The sequence below is a fragment of the Astatotilapia calliptera genome, chromosome 5 (genome assembly GCF_964374335.1).
Source record: "Astatotilapia calliptera chromosome 5, fAstCal68.1, whole genome shotgun sequence".
NCBI classification, from domain to species: domain Eukaryota; kingdom Metazoa; phylum Chordata; class Actinopteri; order Cichliformes; family Cichlidae; genus Astatotilapia; species Astatotilapia calliptera.
In genome coordinates, this window is record NC_137426.1 from 3,789,068 (window position 1) to 3,812,933 (window position 23,866).

A 23,866-nucleotide genomic window follows, 5' to 3' on the forward strand; every position below is an offset into this window, starting at 1 on the left:
AACAACTGCTCTACATACACTGTAAGTAACAAACTAATAAAGTATTCTAATTTTACCAAAACTAGAAGAGAAACTTGTTGAACAGCAGTCATCCTGACTTTCTGAGGTAAAACAGTCCAAGTTGCTGAGTTGAAAAAAACAAATGTCTGTTTATATTTATACTAAAGTTTTAAATTCTCTGTATGAATTTGTACAGAAATGTCTTTAGAAGAAAGCTGTAAACATTTTGTTCTACTGTAGAACATTTTAACATCACTTTTTAATCTTTTCATTTTATTAATGATATTGATGCAAAGGAGCTGTGAGCATTATACCTTTTGTTTGGTTATATTTAGTATTTTGTCCAACAAAGAATTAAGAACCCAACTAGCATGACTCATTTGTTCTGTTAATACTTTGTTGCCATTGTTATTATGCAGTTTCAGACAGGCAACATAACAGGAAGGAAACAGCTGCTACCACAGCGTTTGTGAAACAGCCGCACCATCCAGACAAGATGTCTCAGTGGTGTGGGTGTGGAAGGACATTTTTTGTTTTTTTGCACATCAACAGGAAGCATCCTGTATTTTAAAATGACCGGGAAGCAAGAAAGAAGCGGGAATATTTGTGTGTAGGAAGAGATGAAAGGCACAGCTTGAGTCACAGTGGAGGAAAGAAGATTTTTTTATTACCAAGTGAAGCTTTATATATCTCTGAGGATAGAGGAAACTATATTATCTATTTGGTATATGAATGGATTGTCATGAACACAGCCATGGATAAAAACATGTCACACAGCCATACCTCACTGACCCTTTAGACATCTATGTGTTATCCTGAGGCCCTTTTTAACATCATTTCCACAAAAGAACGTCCTCTCGTCTTGTGCTGACAGGAGGCACCAGATAAATATAAAGTTGTGAAAATGTTGCTTGTAATCAATGATTTTATGATTTGATTACTCGCCATGTTAGCTCTGCATTTGGTCTGTGCCATCTCTCAGGGAAGTGTCTGCTGCATGTATGAGCATGCTCATACTGCATGGGCTGTCTCTCTGCCTGCAGAAACAGTCAGTCAGTCCCATTGATAGCAAGGACAATTCAAAAGGACATCATAGCCAGATTGGTGAATTCCTGTTCTTAGTTTTCTGCATTTTCTACAGAAAAAGGTAAGTTTGAGAAATAATTGCAGGCAATTGAGCAGCTGTTTATTTGACTGGACTTGCAAAATTTGCATTGTGTAATTCAAAGTTAGAATTGGCGGGAAACCAGCTCGACTGCTGTGAAGCTGCCAAAATGATTTTCAGATTATATGCATTTTGTCAGGGGAAGTTTTTTGCAGGTGGGAGATATTTATCTGCTAAAGTCAGCCAAGCAGAAAAAGAAAGTAATAAGTAATAATAATAGTAATAATAATAATAAAAATACTATAATACTATAAAAAGGTCTTGAGGTGTCAAATAAGAACATATACATCATAATAAAAGGTGTTAATAAATACATATTTCAGGAACTGTTAGAAGAACGCGACTGGTTTTGACAGTTCAGATTTGTTTCAGTTTTAAATGAAAGAGTTTCCTGTCTGAAAACCGCACAGTGTGCCAGTTTTAGTGAAGCAGAGTTATCTTCCCTGCTCACTTTATTATTCATCTATTGAGTGAACTGTTGAGGATCTGCACCTGCAAATTTAAATAGACTGAATGAATAATAGTTCATTTCTATTCATGAACAGTGTTTATGAATAGCATGTGCATCCTCTCATGTCAGTATTTCTTGGTAATGTGTCAACAACACTGCTGTCTGCTTTATGTCTCTTATGGCTATTAATGAATAAAATCACACTAAGAAAAACGCTTTGCACTTTTTTCTTCTACTGTCTTGTACTTTTTCACTCTATTTTATTTAAAGATAAGGCTAAATGATATAATCTTTCCATGCTAATAAAACACATATGATAATAAATTAAATAATCCTATTTTCTGTACACTTCTGTATGGTTGTGATCATGGTTACACACGGTAAAGCCAAGTCCCAAACAATAAATGTGTAAATTTAATCCAGATATTTGCTCCTTGTTTATTTCCAATGACTAAATTTGGCTCTGCACCTCTCACAGAGGCTCTTGACCAATTCCTCCCTGCTTTGCATCTTTTTATCATCGCCTGAGTTCTTGTGCTCTGGTTTAAATATGTATTTTTTATCTTAAAATGTTTAAACTAATACTTTGGGTGTAGAACTACCAATATTTGTAATTTATTAGACAAACATGGAGAACATCAGCACACTCCATTATCCCTGAGTTGCTAATAAGTTGCTAAACTGTGTTATTGTTGCTGAAGTCTCTGTTGTTAATTTTGTTTTTACAGTGACCATGAAGATTGCAGCGTTTAATGTGAAGAACCTCGGAATGAAAAAAGTCAATAATGACAATATACTGAAAAACCTTATCAAGGTAAATCATAGTCGTGGAGCACACTGTGACCTTTTTGACTTACTTAGAGTTTTGATTGTGTTTATTAGTTTTGTGCTATTGAATGCAACATGAGGTTAAATTTGTTTGTTTTTTTTAAACACAGTAATCCACCACTACAGTCTGTGCCCTGTTCCTTTTTTTCATATCTCACAAAAATAAGTATATTATCTAAATGCTAACAACACATAGCTGATTATAGGACCATTTATTCCTTTCATTTTCCTGATGTTGTTCACGCTGGCTCATGAAAGCTGATGCATTGTTTAAATTTGTGGTGCTTGCTTAATTGTCTTTGAAGCTTCTTCAAATTACTTCTAATATTTTCTTTTATGCTACAGTCTTTAAACGTGTTTTTTACCGTGTTCATGTGTTTCTCGTAGATTGTGTCCCGGTACAGTTTGGTGGTGATGCAGGAAGTTCAGGACCCCACTGGCAATGCGATGAAAAAGTTTCTCACGGAGCTCAATAAATATGGGTGATTTATCTCAAATTATATAACCTGTAACAATCACAGAACATCTGAGAGGTTTACGATGGAGCAACTGTGGCTTAGCGAGTTGTTGTTTTAGAACAATGTGACTACCGCTGTTAGCCAGTTATTAAACTGGGTGGGAGGAGTTTTGGTTTAAAACTGGCTGGAACCTTCATGTTTTTGCTGATTTTTTCATATACAGCATGTTTTATGTACGTTCAATACAGATTCTATGCTCAAGGAATAGGTTTGATACTTGAAAGCTGTTAAATCGTTTGTTACTGAAACCACAGAATGAAGACCAGCTGTAAAGTTTCAGCAGCTGTGCGTCACATTTTCACTGGGATTTAAATCGCTGACACGTTTAGTCACACAATAAAGAATAAAAGTTAAATCGAGCTGAGCTGTGTTTTTCAACAGAAAAAACAAATATCATCCATTTGAGATGCTGAGCAGTGACCCAATAGGACGAAACTCTCGCAAGGAGCGGTTTGTCTTCTTCTACAGGTATCCATCACGAGGTTCACAGTTGTGTTTCTGTAGCACCACCTACTGATTAAAAACATTACAATTTGTTTGTGTGTGTATCACAGATAAAGGGAATAAATGTTATTTTGTACCGAAAACTATTTTTTCTTTTAACTTTTTAAAAGGTTAAACTGAAATCTTTGAACCAGTTTTAGAAAAAACTAACAAATTAACTTCAATTTTAATCTTAAAACTAAAAATAAATATGAATATGAAATAATAACACAAAAGTACAGGAATTGTTGTTCATAGCAATAAGTAAGTCCTTTTCATATTTCAGTGTTTCTGTTTAGCATCCAGGAAATTAATCATTGTCAATCTATCATCCCCAGAAAAGATTAAAATACAGCTGTTTATCTTTGTGTCTCAGACGTGATGAAATAAACGTGACAGATTACTACCAGTATGAAGAAGAAAACGAAGATGTGCTTGCCCGAGAGCCCTTCATTGTGATGTTTGAATGTCCAAATACAGGTATGTATGTGTATATGATCTTTGCTTCAGATCAGTCTGACTTGGTTCTCCCGTTTCAGGATAAACACTTAAATCCATTTACTATGATTTAAATATATTATTTATTATTGTTAAATTAATGGCACAGATATGACCAAGAACAGAAGAAGTACAACAATTTTACTATAAAAATCTACTCTAAGTGCCCAAAGTAAATAAAGTCATTATGTAGGATCATATATTAACCATCCATCCATCTTCTTAACTACTTATCTAATTTGGCGACACAGGTGTTCCGTGTGTACCATCTCATTAGCAAAAGGCATGGCACATTCAGGACAGGTCACCAGCCCATCACAGGGCTACAGACAACCGCTGATGCTCACACTCTAAATTCACAAGTTAACATAGCATACATGTCTTTGGACTGTGTGAGGAAGCCAGCGTACATGAAGAGAGGTCATGCAGTCACAGCGAGGACACGTAAACACAGGAAACTCCCAGCCAGCCAGTAGATTCATACCAGAGATGACTGCAAAATTAGTGTGTACATTACTTTAATATTATAGCTGGGGATTTTTTTGAATTTCTCAAACATATATGAATTACTCATATACTTTGTAGCTTTAACCATCATAAAGTGGCCAATAGATGCCTTGATGCTCAATCATCCAGGTAGAAAATCTCTAAAAGTTTCTGTAACGTTTTCAGTGGAAAATGCTACATCCAGGTGAACAGAATCATCTTTTTGGGCATATCTTAATATATCCTTTATTAGTAGATTTATATTTCAAAATATTAAAAGTAACAATTGTTTTGGTGTGCAGTATTTTGGAATCCAAAATAAAGAAGAAAGTAAAAAGCATAGAAATAAGGTGCAAGAATATTAAAGCTGTACTTCAGGAAAATGCTTGAATGCAACAGATTTTTCACTGTAAGACTTACAGTATTATAGACAAGGGGCACCGGGGCAAACCATATTTCAGGCTCAGTCTGTGCCACCCAATACAGTCAACTTACTAAAGTCACTGGTGCCACCTCATCAAAAGTAAATCAGTAAATCGTATGTTTATAACGTCTCTTTGTGCTTCTAGTTGTGAAGAATCTGGTTCTGATCCCAGTCCACATTGATCCAGATGATGCTGAAAATGAGCTGGAAGCTCTGGATGATGTGGTTGAAGATGCAAGGGAAACATTGGAAACTGATGTAAGCTTTAAATCAATAACATATAATCGATATGTTAAATATGGTACAAAAATAATAAATATTTTATTTGATTATCACGCAATCACATTTTATTTCATAGCACATTTCATACAAGTTAGTGCAGTTTAAAATTCTTCATTACCTCTGCTGATGTTAGACAAGCTGATAATAAGACACAGAACTGAAAAGGTGTAAGCAGGATGAAGGTACATCAAAATAAAACTAACTTAATAAAAATATCGTTAAGAAAAAACCTGAAATGCCCACACTGAAGGTTCAAACTCAAGCGCCCGAGCTATTGTCCTGAATATCATTACTTATCCTACTGATATAAACTGACCTGGTTTGTACACAGGGTTATACAGCTGATATAAGGTAGGATAGAGAAGAAATACATGTGTTCTTAATTATATAATTTATATAATTAGATATTTAATAATTATATCATTATATAATGTTTTTTAAATCCCAGTTTTTTAATGCCAATATATGTGCTCTGTGTGGCGGTCTGTTCACAACCATAGATAGGAGGCTCCCTTTGTGCAGGAGGTAAGAAATATGAGACATAAATCCTATGTAGAGCATTCGACTTACAATGTAACCAAACAGATCCATTATTAAAGTAAAAACGAATTCCTTGTATAAAGTTAAATGCAATATTAAGAAACATGTTAAAGCAAAAACACCATTTCAAATAAATGCACATAGTGAAAACAGCAAATATCAGATCAGATGACATCTCAGCTTCGTGCCATTACTTAATTTACTGTTGGCTCAAAGCCAGCCTGTCTGACATTACATGTATTATGGACCATGTTTGTTTTTTTAATAATTTTGAACTGACAGCATAAAAGATACCGTTATTTCTAAAAATAATAATTGATCATTATAATAGGTAAAAAAACAAAAAAAACCTCTGCCCTAATCCCAGTAAACACTTTCTTGATGACTTTTATCTCAGTCACTCATTTAAGTCATATTCAATAAAACGATAATTTCATTTTGTGCCTTGTAGTCATTTGAAGTGTCTGAAAAAAACAATAATCCATGATATGCTCACATGCTAACATCCTATCAGTCACATCTCAGTCATTAGGCAGGGAGAGCGCAGCTTCAAGTCTGAACCTCTGTCATGGCTACTGAACGGACTCACGCGCAGACAGTTCTTTCAAGGAAACAAAAAGGGGATTTATTTACAATATGGATCACCTTAGTGCAAAATATATGTACTGTGAGTTGGGAGGGGGTCCAGGGCTCCAGGGAGAGAAGGGGGGGGGGGGGGGGGGGATCCACACACACGCTTCCTCTTCCACTCAGTCACCGCCACCGCTCCTCCGCACACACGCACTCCTCTTCAGCCGCACTCGCTCCAACACTCCACACACTGCCCCACTTGGACAGGTCCGGTGATTCGGTCCAGAATCTACAGACAGAAGGTCAAGGTTAGTTCCACAACAAAAAAACACATGTAAGCGATTCTTCTTTGAATATGCCGCGAGCACGAACTCAGGTGGTTCAACGTTCCAGCGGTGAGCTGCTCTGTGCCACTGCCTTAAATAGCAGCTGGGGAAATCAGCCAGATCAGCCGCAGGTGGACACCATCACACGGGTGCGTGGGCCAAGAGTGAGAGCCCGTAATGAGCTCCACCCAGGCAGAGAGGAGGAGGAGAGACAAAAAACCAAAACTAACAACAACAAAACCTGTAGCCAGCGTGGGCCAACCAGAGAGACACGGGGACCGTGACACTCTCCTTCATTCATAACACCAATGGCCACATTAACTAACTACTTACATCGGCTCAAACTGTGTTTGGGCATAAAAAATGGATTAATGTGGGTATTTACAGGCTTCATAATAGGATTGTAAAAAGCCTCGGCTGGTGTTACATTGTTTATATTGTTCCAGCCATAATTTAGTGGATCTTGCAAAAGTTATTATATAATGTTAATTGACACTTTCCAAATACTAATGTGAATTTAAAAGACATTTTTAATTAAAAAAGAATAATAAAAAGCGTAAAATGAAAATCGATAATAGCACTGATGTAATCAATATGTGTTATAATTTACAATGCTAATTTTAATTTTGCTTTTTTCTGCAGAACATCATGATTTTGGGCGACTTCAATGCAGATGGACGTTACCTGAATGATGAAACTAGGGAAGCTCTAAGCATCAGTTCTGCTCCTTATTATTGGCTGATAGATGAAGATGCTGACACCACTACTGGGGCTAATGACCATACCTACGACAGGTTTATTCAGATTTGCCATTTCTAATTCTACTGTCACTGTCTGCAGGGACTCTGTATTTTTTTCACATATTCTTCATCTCTGGATATAGTGTGTGTTGTATTTTGTATATATATTTATGGTCGTTTAGCAGCAATATGGGACAGTACGCTGTACGATTGTACATAGTATGACAATAAAGAATTAAACTTAAGGTCAAGTTTATAAGATTTAATCCAAAATTTCATCTTTGTGTCATAATTCAAGTTATCAAGTGTTAAAAGTAGACAGGGGGGCGGGGCCTTCTCTACAGTGGAACCAGATCCCAGTTTGATTTGGGAGGTTGACTAAAACTTTCCTTTTGATGAAGAATAAAGTTAGGGTTGTATCAGGTGACCCTGAACCTTCCTTTGGTTATGCTGCTATGGTCTTAGAGCGCCGCGTGACTTCCTGTGACACACTGATGGACAGCATTTCTTTTCTACTAAGTCTCTCTTTACTTCTCGGGTATTTATATATCACTGCTCGCTAATTAATGTGTCTTCCACATACTGTGTGGTCCTTATGCTGCAGTATAAACCAACATGTTGTGATTTGGCACAATAAAAATGAACTTGAATATTTCAGTCTAGTTTTCTTAATCACTGAGCGTTAACGGACTCATTGCTGCCCCCAGATGTAGACGAGCAGTAAGCACCCACTGGAAGCGAGGAACAAGTGCAATCATAACCTATTTATTGACCCAGTACATTACAGAAAATTTTGGTTGAACAGTACAAAATATTTCAGCAGCCCTGCAGACCAGCTTGCTGGTTTGTAAAACACATCTGTTTAACCGCCTGCTGTTGAAGAACAGTGGACAGCTGTTGCCTTGAGCTTTGGTGTATCACTGAAAACATTTGTATAAACTGGATTCCCTGCATTGCTACTTGTCACTAGAAAAGTGTGAATGATCTGATTACATATAAATCTTTCTCAATTCAAATAAACGCACAATGGTGTCGATGAAAATGCACAGAATGGTGACTGTATTTTCTGCCAACAGGATCGTGGTGTATGGAGATGAGATGTATGATGCTGTTGTTGCTAACTCAGCGAAGCCTTTCAACTTCCAGAAAGCCTACAAATTAGGGAAGAAAATGGTAAGACTTTTCACATGGAAGTGTTCACATGCAAACACTCGTATTATAATGTTGTGCATTCTCCACCATGCTGTCTTCAAAAGGATTTCTGACTTGCTTACATTCAGGCTCAATCCATCAGTGATCACTACCCTGTGGAGGTGGAGCTTGAAGAGGATTAACATTTGAAAATGAGCTCATTGAACCTCCAGCAAAGAAGAAAGGTAATTTTTACCCTATGAGGAATATATAGGTGAATGGGTCACCTCAGAAATATTTAAACTTTACAATAGCGATAGCAATCCCCTCAGGAGACCTTTGTAGAAAACATAATAAATAAGAAAAGCCCACTCTGCTCACTGAAAAGAAAACTACAAATACACTTCCATTTATATCTAACGCAGACCCGAGCACACATGGATCACACCTGGCTAATCGATTATCCTCTTCCTGTGTGAGGTCAAGGAGAAATTAGGATCCAAAACAAAATAAGTGCATATCATGCATTTTTTTTCATGCAATTTGAATCAGATTATGATACTAATGATGCAAATAAAAACAAGAACTCAAGTGATGCAGAGCGAGAATGGACATTAGTTAAATTAGTGGAAATTTGTTAGCAAAAACTGCAAAAGCAGCAATGACTTTTTTATGGATCCAACTTTCACACAAAATCGAAAAACATGACATTCTCTGAAAAAAAAAGTGTTTGGTAGATCCTGCTTTGCTAGAATGAGAGAATGTGAAAACTATAACAAGATGGATCGGGGACAGTGAAGGAAATCTGAAGCTTCAGTTTAAAAAAATGTTAAAAGTAAAAAAATTTGACTTTTTCTCCTTGGTTCTGGATGAGCGCTCTGATGTCTGACACAGTTAATCATCTGTTTATGTGGGACAACAAAAGAGTTTGACATTATGGAGGAGATGCTATCAAAGCACTCAATGAAAACTTCTGTGATCCCCAAATAGGCGTACACTGAATTCAGACAAACTGGGAGGTGATCCATCTGATGCCTGTCCAGATCTGGCACAGCAAAAAGTCAGACTTTTGAAGCAGAAGATGGAGTGACTCAAATGAACTCAGACCTGAAATTAGTATTTTTCATACACAAAGGGGAGGGTATCAGTCTGTGTAAACATGAACCTTGTGTAGATGTTAACGTCATCAGGGTGAGAGCACATCAAGTCACTATCACAGCTGGATTTTTATTCTTGCTCACGACATCAGATGTAAACAAATCATTTCATATTTTTTTAATTTCTCTTATTTTTTATTGAAATATTCTTACTTTACTTATAGTGTAGTTTAACGTGTGTTCTATTTGTGTGACGTTTGGGTGTTTTAATTCATTTTTTGTGGTTAATCAGTTCATATTAATTTTTTCTGTTTTATCACATTTTGTCACATCGTATTATTCGCTTTTAACTGAAGTATTTTGAACCTGCATGGAAGTTGCTGTACACATAAGCTTTCATTGATAAAACCTTTGAACGCTTATATGAGATTAATTCTATTTCTGCTTCTGTTGTTTTCGTTGTACCTTTTTGTGACTCTACATCAAACAGGTTCAGAGAAGAAGGCTGCACAGAGTTTTTATTGTTTTATCTGCAATAAACTAATCTGAAAGAATTAAATCTGGTTTGAAAGATTATTAATTTTTGCATTTTGTTTTTCCACAATAAAAAAAACTCTAAAAGACATCAACGCTCAGGTATGCACCGGCTCACTCCTGGTGGCTGCTTGTCAGGGCCTGGCACCTGTGGCTCGGTCGGGCTCCTTCGGGGCTGGGGTGCCCTTGGCCTCTGGGGCTCGGTCCACTCTGGTTGCCCCTCTGTTGGTCTTCCTTGGTCTTTTGTGCTCTGAGGGTCTCTGGATGTCTGGAGCCTGGATCTCCTCCATACCTGCTTCATACCCTGGAGGACGGGGCTATGACTCCCCACACCCTCTAGCAGATCGTTACATGAAGGAACCTTTTGAATACAAGCATGAATACAAACATTACCCATAAGGGGTAGTGGGTAATGTTGGGAAGCACTAATGTGGCAAGGTGTTCTCAGGTTGCCTCTGTGGTGGCCATCTTGTTTTCCTTGTAAGGAGAAGGCCCGCCTCAGTTGCAGCTCTTTTATAGGCCAGTCTGGATTGAGAAGACGTGGTCTCTAGAGTATTCAAAGCTGGAAAGAAATGGATAGGGGGCCATTTAGAGAAGTTGCTGTCTGTATGTGCAAAAGATTGGCAAGAGACAATAAAGTAAATACTTCAGTTAAGGCAGAATGATGTCTGATGTTTTCCTCACCACACGTCTCTGCGTAACATCCAGTAAATCATATTAGTGGAGGTGAGGCCAACAAACATTGACTGGCTGCAGGAGCTACTGTCAGGGTAGCTGTCAGTCAAAGCAGCCACGTGCATAAAGTTAAACCTTAGTAAAATCCACTGTGGTTCTTCCCTTGTACAGCTGTTATGACGTTATGACTTGGTTAAATAGCCTTAAAGACTAAACCTTTTTGGTTTAATTCAGGATGTTTGCTTTTTTTTTTTCTTACAGCCTGGAAAAAAAATTGTTTCTTTTAAACACTCAAGTCTGGTGTTTGACCTCCTCTTGAATCCAACTTCAAAAAGAACTACAGTTCTTGGCACTGCACAATACAAGATTCCCTTTTTCCTCCTTGGGCTGGAGGCCTGTATCTCTGATGACTACAGGGCGCCCTCTATTGGTGTCTACCAGCCAGTGAACATGAAACGGGTATTTTAGGTTAACTGAAGGTAAACGTTTTCCCATGACTGCAGCAGAGTGCTGCGGGTTGATGATAAACCCCTCAGCTGTATGCAAACACAGGAAACACCGCTGCTGATAACAGACACAGATAGGCGTGGTGTGGTTTTGCATATGCTGTATATGTAGTGTGTGTGTGTGTGTGTGTGGTTGAGAACTTCCTAGTCCAGTTTGTTTCTGCAAAAGTCAGCTTCAGTCTGTTTGCTGGCAGATTAGCCGCTTCTTTCATTTTTCATTCTGCTGTTTTACCCACACTCGTGAGTATTATTTTTACATTTTTAGTTTTCTTACTTTTATAAAACTAAATGGTCATCTGCGTTAGTTAGAATTCCTCACTTTAAAAAAATGAGTAAAATATGTTTTGCATTCATTATAAGGGGAGTCAGAATGAAACCCAAATACTTCTGTTTGTGCTCATTTGTAATGTTTGAAAACCTACAATGTCAGCGAATGAACAAAGAGCTGTTATATCTATAGAGTTATATCTCTACTTAGTGGCCATTCAAAGAATCCCTTATTTAAAAAGTTTTAATTCAAGTGAAATAAAACAAGGAACTAAATATAAGGGTTTTTTTTAACTTCCTTGTATTTCTATATTTTTAAGAAAAATATACATCAATTATTCTGCACGTATAAAAATGTTTTAAACAGCAAACATGCCATTATCTTAGTTTGGAATACTACATATAATAATATGCCTCATTACTAATAAACTATTTCTGAGCTTCAATCTATTACTTTTGCTACATTGAGCTAATTTTGCTGCTAAAACCTGCTGATGAATTAGACAGGTGGAGTTTAGTATTGGTCAAATCAAGGAAAATGGTGGTTTTTGGGGATCTTAATGCCATCTTGACACTGTCACTTGAGCTGTCTTTGTTCTCGCCATATTTGTCTAGGTTCCCATGGAGACAGGATTATTTGGGAATCTCAAAAGATTTTTATAGTAAAGTAGCATAGGAGTGGTCATATATGGCACACATCATACAGAGGTCATACCGAGGTCAGAGCGTGCCTAGAGAGAAGCTGCCATGACCCAGACACTAGAACAGGATGGTGGAGTGGTTACGATTGTCACCACACAGCAAGAGGTTTCCTGGTTCATGTCACGCTGAGCTGTGTGGCTGGTTGGACCCACGCGCAGGACTCAGAGATGGAATATTTAACTCAAGGCGGTAATATTTATTCACTGGCAGAAAACAAACTTTACATGAGCACTAAAACAAAATTCAAACTAGGAAGTATGATCTAAACTGGGAGTTCATGATTTGGCATGACATAACCTGACAAAACATGACGACTGAGGAAAACACAACTAACGCAGAGGACGCGACAACGACAGGGAAAAACACAGGGCTTAAACACATACTAGCGTAATCAGGGAATGGGAGACAGGAGGGAAATGCACTCATGACGAGACACAGGGGAGCAGAACTGAAACCATAAACATGGGACAAGGACTACCAAAGTAAAACAGGGAACAAAGACAAAGCACCAAGACACAGACTAGACACTAAGACATGGGAACATAGGAACCTGAAGCACAAAGATGATACAAAACAGAAACCGCAATCCAAGGACTAAAGATGTAACAGAAAACCATAAATCATAATAATTATATTTAGAATTATCAGTTCACCAATAAATACAAAGCACTTGGTCCGTGATCCAGTACCGTGGCAATTCAAATTCAAGCTGTGGCTTTTCTGTGTGAGGTTTGAATGTTCTCCATTCACCTGTGTGTGTGTGTGACTTGTAGTTAAAAGCACTTTGACTGATCAGTTTTATTTTTTATTCACCTTTATTCATACAGGTAGTCCCATTGAGACTCAATGTCTCATTTACAAGAGAGACCTGTTGCAGACAAACATATTAAAATTAGATTAGATTAGATGAAACTTTATTAATCCCTCGGGTGGGTTCCTCCAGGAAATTCAGTTTCCAGTAGCAAAGCACCGAAAGAAGTTGCATGTTACAGATACAGATACAGTTACAACAATAAAAAAGACATAAGTAAATAATAAAACAAACAATAAAATGGCTAAATATGTCTAAAGTACAAAACAAGAACAAGTCCCCAGAGACGATATCACCAAAACATTTGTACGTCTTTTGCAAGTCAAATCAATTGAGAGAGCTTCAAATCCTTCTGCAATGAATTCCAAGAAGTCGGGGCAGAAAAGGAGAATGCTTTCTGTAATGATGTCCTGAGACCGCAGTCTATGACTAAACCTTTTGCATAACATGTACTCTGATACCAATAAAATGATAAAATGATACTGATGAACCATCCTGCATAAGACCAATGAGGACCAGTCTACCAGACAATAAAGTACAGTGTTGCGTTAAAGGTTTACAGACAGTTATAAAAAATAGTGACCCATGATAGACAGAATCCAACAGATGAAGAGAGTGAGCAGAGACAGTCATATAAATTATATCACTGTAATCCAGGATGGGTAAAAAAGTGGCAGCAAGCCTTTTTGTGGCTGTGAAAAAGAAACATGATCTGTTTTTGAAAAAGAACCCCAACTGCAGCCTCAGTTTCTTTAAAAGATCGTCAATGTGTGGCTTAAAGGAGAGACTCAGGCACAATTCAATCAATCAATCAATCAATCAATCAATCAATCAATCAATCAATCACAATACCTAGGTATTTGTATGAGGCCACAGTTTCAGTAGAAATGCCTTGAGCAGATACAAGAGAAGGAAGTACTGCCGGCACCCTCTTTCTGTTTGAGAACAGCTTGACTTTTTTCCCCCTTTATTTAAAAGAGCACAACAATAAGTAATTGTATCATGTGCATAAAAATGAACAGGCATCTAGATTTTGTCTCACACTGTTTACATAGTAAATAGTAGTATTTCCTATGTAAATAATGTAGGCCCCAGGACAGAACCCTACGGGACTCCATTAGTGACATTTAAAAAAAAAAACTGGAAGAGAGACCACTGAGCTGCAACTGCTTTGTTTGAAAGTCCAATTTCCAGTTATCTCTGACGTAAAATTCTATAGTCAACTGTTTAAAAGCTTTGAATAGATCAATAAAAAGAGCTGCACAGTACTTATTTGCGTCCGAGGCTTCATGGGGGTCATTGAGAAATTTTAGGGAAGCTGTGACAGAACTGTGCAGTTTCCTAACTCTAGATTGGAAAGGAGATAAAATACTATTTTACTCCCGATAACAAAGGTTGATTATTAACCAACCTTAGCTAAGACAGAGTTTGGAAATTGGACTGTAATTATTATTAACCATTGAAGAATCACCACCTTTCAGTGGTGGGAGTACAAAGGCACACTTCCACATCTCTGGTAAAGGACAAGTGTAACATTTAAAACATAAATTATCCCTGCTCTCTGAAACCTTTATTTAGGATTAAACATACATTTAATATAAACTTATTATTGGGAATTCTTACCCAAGGTCAAAAAAACCTTTCATGTGCCAAATGTTACTGCAATGATAAACCGCATTAGAGGAACTGGACTCCCTGGAACTTCTCCATTTTCAATAAAAGCTGCAATTTCTCAGGCCTTCACCTGGGAAATTGTAGCTTTAAAGTGATCAGAGACATGTTTTAGAATATACATGTCGCAATACAACCAACCACAGTTTTTTCAGTGTTTAAGTTTTAGTTTCTCTTTCTTCCCTTTGCTTTGGTTTCTTCTTTTTTCTGCCACGCTTCTCCATTTTCTTCCTCTGTTTTGATTCAGCAGACGTTTGAACAATACGTCACACACTGTGTGTTGGTCGTCTAAAACAGAGTTGATCTCTTGCAGAATCAAGTCAGAATGAAGATAGCAGCCTTTAATGGCAAGAACCTGGGACATAAGAAAGTCCATGACAAGTCTGTCGTCAAACACCTCACCAAGGTGATAATAATTTTACCTTTACAACAGAAAGCTTTAAATCCAACATCAATGACGAAATGTGTAACACTTAAATGATGTGTTTCCTCCAGATCATATCTCGGTACAGTGTGATTGTCCTGCTGGAGGTGGTGGATAAGAGCGGCAAAGCCATGGAAACGTTACTTCAAGAACTCAACAAAACTGAGTGAGTTCCCTGCAGTGATAGTGTGTGTATTTAATTATTTTATTTACAACATTTTTATGTAGAAAACTGCATGTTTAAGTTGCTTCTGTTTTCCTCAGCACTAACAGAAAACGCCCCTACAAAAAAACTGCCAGCAAACAACTGGGACGAGACACCTACAAGGAGCAGTATGTCTGTTTCTACAGGTGTGTGAGTCTAAGTTCACTCGAATACAACATCTCAGTGGTTATTAATCAGACTTTAATTTGTGAGATTCATGGCCAGACACACTGATGTCTGACTATTTGTGTTTATCTCTCAGACCAGATGAAGTGACGCTGAAGGACTCACACCAGTATGAAGATAATCAGGCTGGAGATGAAGATGCCTTTGCCAGAGAGCCCTTCATCCTGCGGTTTGATTGTCCAACTACAGGTTTGTGCTTTTTACTGTGTTTCAGTAACGCTTTAAGTTACAAAACAAAACAAGTGGAAGTGCCAAACACTGCAGTTCTACATTTTAAAACTTTTGTTTAACCCTACTGCTTATTTGTACTCCAGTTTTGATGACAAATCCTTTTATTTTATCAGTTTCATAATTCATACTAATCAGTGTTGAGCCTTTAAATAGAGAGTTTGTGAGGCAAGATGAAGAAGCAGCATGCTGCTCTTGTCTTCAGTCATCTGTACTGAGTTTCAGTTACAAACAGTACCACCTCATCCACATTTTCTTTGCATGAATATAGTCAGTAGCACACTAACACATATTTCACATACATTTCTACAGAAATCATATTTTAGGTAGTGCATAACATGAACTGTAAGCTGGAACATATGCATCTTTTTGATTTGAGCTGACACTTTAGCTGACTTCTCACAGTATTGAAATTATAGTTTTAGGAATTACAGAAAATCTCTCAATAACTAGCTTACATGGAAATAATGTCAGAAATTAAATGAAATGTCTTTGTCAGAAAAATGAAATGCAAAACAAATCGCTGTGGAGGGTTTGTGTATCCCAGGGATCCTGAGGACTCTGTTGTTGTGGGTTTTCTATGATGGCAAATTCGTCTTGGGTGATTTAAAAGCCCCTATGAGTATAAAATATAGGAAACAGTTCATTTTGCCCAGGATAGAGTTACCGGGTCCCTCCCTGGAACCAGGCCTAAGGGTGAGCGCCTGGCTGCTGGGCCTTAGTTCATGGGGCACAGCCGGGGACAGCCCGAACAGGGGACATGAGCCCACCCTCCTGTTGGTCCACCACCAGCAGTTGTAGGGGTTGGATGCAGTGTGTGCTGTGTTGAGTCCAGGAGCACAAGCACCCTGGCAGATCAATCCCCAGCTACCGAGTGTCATGTTTCGGCTGTGTACAGGCAGGAGAAGGACCCAAACGCAAAACTCACGACAACGAAATTAAACTCAAAAAGCTGCTTTATTGCAGAATGGCATGGAAAACTAAACTGGGACATGGATAACTAACACACAGGGAAACACAGCCATGAGGGAGACTACGACACTGACAAGGAGAAACACAGGGCTCAAATACACGAGGGAACAAGACACAGAAGGAGAGCACAGCTGGGAGTAATCAGGCTGGACGAGACAAGGGAAGCAAAACTAGAAACACTGACATGAGACACGGACCTTCAAAGTAAAACAGGAAACACACTGACTGAACTCTAGACATGTAAACTTAACAGCAACTGGGGAGACAGAACATAGGGACCTGAAACATGGTACAAAAACGTCACAGTAGACACAACATGGAACACAGGGAAGCCATATTACAAAGCCAAAGAACTAAACCTATGATAACCATAACTGAGACCTAGGGAAACAAGAAACAGTACAACAAAGGACTCAAAACATAAACCATAATATAAAAACACGAGATCTCTTCAAAACAAAATAGGAAACATAATGAGACGCAGACATGACAACCAGAACTTGACAACGTAAGACACAGACATGAAACACATGAAGAGCAGGGGAGACTTAACATGGGTTGGAAACACAAGGGGGAACTAATAAGCAAATGAACATAGGAGACCTAAAGAGCTTAAACATACTATCAACATCAAAATGAACTAAAGCTCAAAACACTGGGTCATAAGACCCAGGATCGTGACACCGAGACTAACGACTGGGACATGGAATGTCGCCTCTCTGGTGGGGAAGTGCTTCTAACGTCAACTGAGGATACTGTCGGGTTGTGGCAGAAACACTCTGAGGATCTCCATATTCCCACTGACACGTCTTCTGTAACCAAGCAGAGTGTGGGGATGAGGGGGACGACTTGTCCATCACTGGGGGGTGAGGTGACTGTGGCAGTTAAACAACTCCTTGGTGGCAGGGCCCCTGGGGTAGATGAGGTTGGCCCTGAATTGCTGAAGGATGTTCGAGGGCTTGCTGCCACTTGTCCTCACCTGGGCTAAGTTGAGCCACTGAACAAGACCCCTGAACCGTGTTTATGGAAAGACTAAACTGACACTGTGAATTTGTAATATTTACTCTATTCAGGTGTACTTTGTATTGAGGCCTCTTTGCTTGTGAACTCTTTCAGTTGTACAAGATCTGGTCCTGATCCCTGTGCACACAAAGCCAGAAGACACTCTGAAGGAGCTGGACGAGCTGCACGATGTGGTTGAAGACATCAGGAAGAAATGGAAAAATGATGTAAGTTTGAGACAAGAGCACTAAGAGTTTAGTTCCTGTGTTTCTCTCCTCTCTTAGACACCTTTAGATTTTGGTTGCTTCGTGGTTTGATCATAGTAATTTGTTGAGTTGTAGATGAGATTATTTTTTCCTTCAGCGGTAGCAAAATATTGAAATGCATACATTAATAAATTATTTTATTATAAAAATTGTGTACACACACACTCCACATCTTCTCGAGCTCCTCTCTGAGCCTTTGGTATTTCTCCAGCTTCTCGTGTTCCTTCTTTCTGATGTTGCTGTCATTGGGAACCTCTACATCGATCACTACGGCCGTCTTCTTCTGTTTGTCTACCACCACTATGTCCGGTTGGTTAGCCACCACCATTTTGTCCGTCTGTATCTGGAAGTCCCACAGGATCTTAGCTTGGTTACATATATATATATAAAAACTTAAACTTCATGCATGCATTTACTGTATTACACTTTATAGATGTTTTGCATGTTAATTACATGTAAATTCTGTCTGGGTTTGATAAAGCATCACAGACCAAAAACCATCTTGAAGATAAGCTATGCAGGAAACATTGGAGTTTGAAAGTGAGCAAGACAAATTTTTAAAATATATCTTTTTATTATTATATTATATGTTAATATTATCTTTTTTTTAATCACATAGTGAATCAGAATCAGATTATATTTTAACTATTTGATTTTGTCTTTCATGTAAACAAACTGATAACAGCGGAGTTGAAAAAAAACCAGCTTTAAATACACAAATGCATAAAGTTCCTGATTCATCGTATCCTGTTTCTGTGCCTTTCAATTGGCCTCTTACAGTGAAGTAATTTGCAGTAAACCACAGAGAGTGGTATTCAGTTATTGTTATGCCAGCTCCTCACAGAATTATGCAATAATAATAAATATATGACACCACATAAACCTTGGTGCTGTTATTTAATGAATCTGTCATTGTATTAAGTGAGTTCTGCTCTCTGTCAACATTTTCATTTCTTTTGTAGAACATTATGATTTTGGGGGACTTTAATGCAGACGGACGATATCTCTCCAAGAAGAAGAAGGAAAAGATCCGCATCTGCTCTCCATCCTACGATTGGCTCATTGATGACGATGTCGACACCACAGCTAGCAACAACAATGATAACACCTACGACAGGTGACACACATGATAATGACATAGGAGGAAACTAAAGACTCATCTTTATTTGGCCAAGTTTGTGCAAACAAACAAGGAATTTGACTCCGGTTCACTTTTCTCTCTTCATGCTGTGAAAGAAATGTGTGTGTTTATATATGTACACACACAAACACACACATACATAAAAAGCAGCGGGTTATTTCAGCGTTCATCAGAGTGACAGCGTGGGGGGAAAAACTGTCTCTGTGGTGGCAGCATGTTTAGTAAACAGCGTCTGTAACATCTGCCTGAAAGCAGCAGTTTGAACATGTGAGAGCTCAAAAAGAGGAAGATACTTCTACAAGAAATAATATTAATGAAAATTAGTGAGTATATTACTCTTCATACTATCTGCACTATCACAACACATTTCTCCATATAAGGAGACAAGTCGAGGTAAAGTGGACGGAGTGACGACTTTCTTTTAAGACAGAAATCTGCACCACTGAAGCAAAAACCAGGAGAAAGAAACAGACGAACTAATTCACATAGGAAAATATTCATGAATCACTGATTGATGTCTGTACAGTTTACTTTGTGGGGAAGCACTATTTGTGTATTTTTGTGAGCTGAGCGACAACAAAGCCTCTGCAACATGGCCGACAGGCCTTTTTTTATTATTAAACAGAGTGCCTCTCACAGCTAACGTCTAATGTTAGGGACATTAGGGAATTTCAAACTGAGAGAAAAATAAAGGGATAATTATTGGAACTTCACACTGAAAAGTGTACAGAAAGAAGTTCTTAATTTTTTTATGTGTCTCCTCTTCCTCAAACAGAATTGTTGTGTATGGAGAGACCATGTCGAACGCCATCGTCCCCAACTCGGCCAAGTCTTTCAACTTCCAGCAAGAGTTTAAGCTGACTGATGAGGAGGTGAGACTCACTTATGTGTTTGTCTAAACCGAAAGATAGAAATGATTTGACAGTTGACATCATTTTAAAGGACAGCATCAGTGTTGTTGTTTAACTATATCTACTCTCTAAGGCACGCAGCATCAGTGACCATTACCCCGTGGAGGTGGAGCTGAAGACCAGAGCAGGAAGACAGAAAAGGATGGCTGTGCCTGACGGGACAGAGATGACATCTGGAGAAGAACAGTCTCAGAAGAAAGGTGTCTGAGATGGTTTAATAAAAATGAATTTTATAAAGGAGCAAATACCTCATGAATCTCAGGGCTGATCTCAGTTCAGTTACATTCTAATTAATTATGCAGAGTTGCTGCTTGTTTCGGAATCAAAGTGATGTGACATATCTCATTTTAACTGAAATACACTAATAGTAACAAATTTATAGCAAACATGTTCTGCAGTGTTGTATCCTGGATGCTTCTGAGAGCAGATTTTACATTTCCTTCTTCTAATACTAAACAACAGTGAAACAGACCAAACCAGCAGGGTCACCAAAGATGGCGCCCAAGCGAGCGGGAGCACCGAAGAAGAAAAAAGATGAACCAGACAGACAACAGAAGAAGAAGAATGTGAGAACAAAAAGGAAGCGAGGGCGGGCATCCAACACGCCAACCAAGAGAAGACGTCAGGATGTTCAATGTTCATGATCTTACTATTAATTTTAAAAAGTAGAGTTACTGTAGTTAGAGCAGATAGTATTAAAATGTCAAAGCTTCTGTTTGTTTGATTTATTAGACCACATCAGGTGGTTCTCTGTGATACCAAAACACCTTCTGTTAGTCTCTAGTATTTATAGTACTCGACAAATCAGGATGAATGTACTGTAGCAATGAAAAATTTGTTTACAAATATTAGTATTGCATGAATTCATTTTCCATGGCAAACTGATATCAATGTTTTATAGACATGTTTTTGAAGTCATAATAAAATATTTTTCATGCACAGAGACAATACTGTTCAAACATTTTCTTTATTCTGCATTGAGAGCAAAAGCTGACAGAGGCACAGCTTCCTGTAAACACTTACAGTGTGCTGACACAAAGCTTTTTGTAATTTTTTCCCTTGAGAATCTTCGTGATCCAGTTAAGGTATTTTGAGATGTCCGTATAGACATTGGGGACATCCGGATAGTTACAATTTCCCAGCTCGGTTCTTGGAATGCTTTTGTTGAAAGAAACAATACCGACAGCCATTCCCTTGCAGACCAGAGGGCCACCAGAATCACCCTGTGAGGAGGAAGTATTTACTTTGTTCATGTGATACTTAATGCAGAGTGCTCATATATTTCTCAACAACAGAGCAGTTAGCAATGACTTTTCAAGGAAAGGACAGAAAAGGTACCTGACAGAATCCTTTTGTTGTGTTGTATCCACCTGCACAGATAATATTGGGAGGAAGATTGTATCTGGGAACCTTTTGAGCCCAAGCATTCTGGCAGACTTGTGGGCTGATGACCGACACATTCACCACTCTCAGGTCGTCAACAACACTACCGTAAGTGTTTATCTTACCCCATCCAGCCACTTGGCACTTCTCATTTTCCTTTAATGTCATTTCATGTAAGGGAAGTCGAATGAACTGAATTCTTTTGCTTGGTCGGACAGGTCTAGACAGCTAGAGGCACAGAATTAAAGAGTAAAGATTATAAATGAGTGAAAACCATGTAACAGCAATAGAGAACATTTATCTTTTATCTTTTTTTTAAGTACTTCATACTTTAACTAGAAATGCCTTGTTTTAAATGAGCAGCTTGCAAAATAGAACACTCAAAAATTTAAAAATTCTTATGTGATTTAAGAAAATAAAAAAGACAAAAAAAGACAAAAAGCCTTACTTCTAGGAGCATGATGTCATATCCATGGCCAACATTCTTATAATCTGGATGTTTGCATTTCTTGGCAATCTTCATTTTCTTATCAGCCTTCTTGAGGTTGTGGTTACCGAGAACTACACGTTTAAGATCCCTGAATAAGATATAATTCTGAGATCATCAGAATTAGATTTTCTGCAGTTGCATGCACAACAAGATGAACAAAAACTAAATGATAAATTTCTTTTTTATTAAATTCAATTTTATTTATTCACTACAACAGTTACTTCAAGGTTCTTAGCACGATTGTTGCAATAATTCAGATGGTATCAGAATTATTATATTATTATGATCATTAGATACATATACTCACAAACACACACATACAGTATATATATATACATATATATATACAGACAGATAGATAGATAGATAGATAGATAGATAGATAGATAGATAGATAGATAGATAGATAGATAGATAGATAGATAGATAGATAGATAGATAGATAGAGAAGCATAGGACATTTTAAGGCAATCATTTGTTTTCCTAATCAGGAATTTCCTCAAAGAGGTGATTACTTACAGGTCACAGTGTGCAGCAGTCATTACAAAGTCCTCAGAAACAAGAAATCCTCCACAAACATGGTTTCCTCCGTGATCCTGCACTGATGCCATATACAGCATTTCATTGTCTGGGGCTATTTTCCCATCTATAATTTTACTTCCAAGGACTAATGGAAGTAGGAGGAAAAGAATTTAATTAAAAATATTAATATTCCACATGCAGGCTGGAGAAGAGTATTCATGGTGCAACTTACCATTTTGCCCGAGGAATGTCAGCATATGAACGACCACAAATTGTTGCAGAGCAAACATCTCGGTGGTGAAAGGCTTGACCTGTCAGCTTGAGACCGACGGGTCAGTCCTTTTGAGTCATGTGTTTATACATTTATAACACATGACTTTTAACCACTTCCTAGGGAAGTGTGGTTTTGAAACTTTCTACAGTAAGTACTTTGTTATTACTGTTATATGTGCACCCCTTTCCCACTAACAGTAATGAATTTCAAACAAAAGACAGCTAAAGTCCAAAGGCATAAACCAGATTAGTGGCCTGTTAAGTCAGCGGTCCCCAACCTTTTTGCGCCACAGACCGGTTTATGCCCAACAATATTTTCACGGACCGGCCTTTAAGGTGTCGCGGATAAATACAACAAAATAAAACTAGTACCGGTACCGAAAAAAAAAAAGATTTATTCATAACACACGTGAAAAGACCCAGGAAAACCGAGTTAACAATAAAAATAACAAAATAACGCTAAAAACCAATAAAAACCCTGAAAACCACACATTTCACACCCGAGCCTCAACTCTCGCGGCCCGGTACCAAACGACTCACAGACTGGTACCGGTGATTAGATTAGATTTTAATTGGGGAAATTTTGCCTCAGACAGTCAGAAATATTATAATTCTGATCAGTTATCAATACTGAGACTCGTGATACTTCGTCAGCGGTGTGAGCATCACAGCAGATGCCATTTAGTCAAAGTAACTGAGGATAAAACACAGAAAAACATGAAGGAGATTTTCCTGGCCATAAACATTAAAAATATTCTGCAGTAGAACAAAAATGGAAGAAGACCATGAATCATGAATCTGATGCTGCTGAAGTGAAGTGAGGTTTTATTAGAGACACAAATATTTGCGTATTGCAATTTGGCATAATTTCAAAAGTTTCTTCTTCATTTCCTCAGTGTTGAACTGAAAAAAAAACCATCATCTGACAGCACTGTACACAACGGTAGACTGTCACATAATAAGCAAGCGAATTGTCATGGTCCTGGGTCGGTGACCCAGCGTTTTTGGTTTTTGTACTTTTACTTTTGATAGTTTTATGTATTATGACTGTTGTGTTTTGGGTTCCCTGGGTTTAGTTTGTGTTCCCTCTGTTTGGTGTCATCTTTGCCTGTGTATCCCCTTTTGTGTATTAAGGTCTCTGTGTTAGCTCGCGTCTCT

At 38.0% G+C, this 23,866-nt stretch overlaps 3 protein-coding genes across 4 annotated transcripts; 2 read left to right on the forward strand and 1 right to left on the reverse strand.

The window, feature by feature from the left end:
- Positions 1-987: 987 nt before the first annotated feature.
- LOC113021879 (deoxyribonuclease-1-like) lies at positions 988-10,098 on the forward strand. Its single transcript, XM_026166701.2, has 10 exons — positions 988-1,147; positions 2,345-2,430; positions 2,832-2,926; positions 3,344-3,430; positions 3,822-3,925; positions 4,999-5,111; positions 7,214-7,365; positions 8,388-8,484; positions 8,592-8,687; positions 10,030-10,098. The coding sequence occupies exons 2-9, from the start codon at positions 2,350-2,352 to the stop codon at positions 8,643-8,645; spliced, it is 783 nt and encodes a 260-aa protein (XP_026022486.2). The 5' UTR covers positions 988-1,147; positions 2,345-2,349; the 3' UTR covers positions 8,646-8,687; positions 10,030-10,098.
- Positions 10,099-11,336: 1,238 nt separating this feature from the next.
- LOC113021882 (deoxyribonuclease-1-like) lies at positions 11,337-20,988 on the forward strand. Of its 2 annotated transcripts, none has more exons than XM_080301561.1 (10): positions 11,337-11,494; positions 15,019-15,111; positions 15,201-15,295; positions 15,403-15,480; positions 15,597-15,709; positions 17,837-17,949; positions 18,951-19,105; positions 19,905-20,001; positions 20,114-20,240; positions 20,503-20,988. In XM_080301561.1, the coding sequence occupies exons 2-10, from the start codon at positions 15,031-15,033 to the stop codon at positions 20,682-20,684; spliced, it is 1,041 nt and encodes a 346-aa protein (XP_080157687.1). In that variant the 5' UTR covers positions 11,337-11,494; positions 15,019-15,030; the 3' UTR covers positions 20,685-20,988. The 2 variants fall into 2 exon arrangements, with proteins under 2 accessions (XP_080157687.1, XP_026022489.2); XM_026166704.2 differs by having other exon boundaries at positions 11,339-11,494; positions 15,394-15,480.
- LOC113021874 (granzyme B-like) lies at positions 20,989-23,260 on the reverse strand. The gene is made up of 5 exons (XM_026166696.2): positions 22,668-23,260; positions 22,433-22,580; positions 21,872-22,001; positions 21,379-21,651; positions 20,989-21,263 (listed from the first exon to the last, which is right to left on the reverse strand). Exons 1-5 carry the CDS (start codon positions 22,723-22,725, stop codon positions 21,060-21,062), a joined length of 813 nt encoding a protein of 270 aa, XP_026022481.2. The 5' UTR covers positions 22,726-23,260; the 3' UTR covers positions 20,989-21,059.
- Positions 23,261-23,866: the final 606 nt, after the last annotated feature.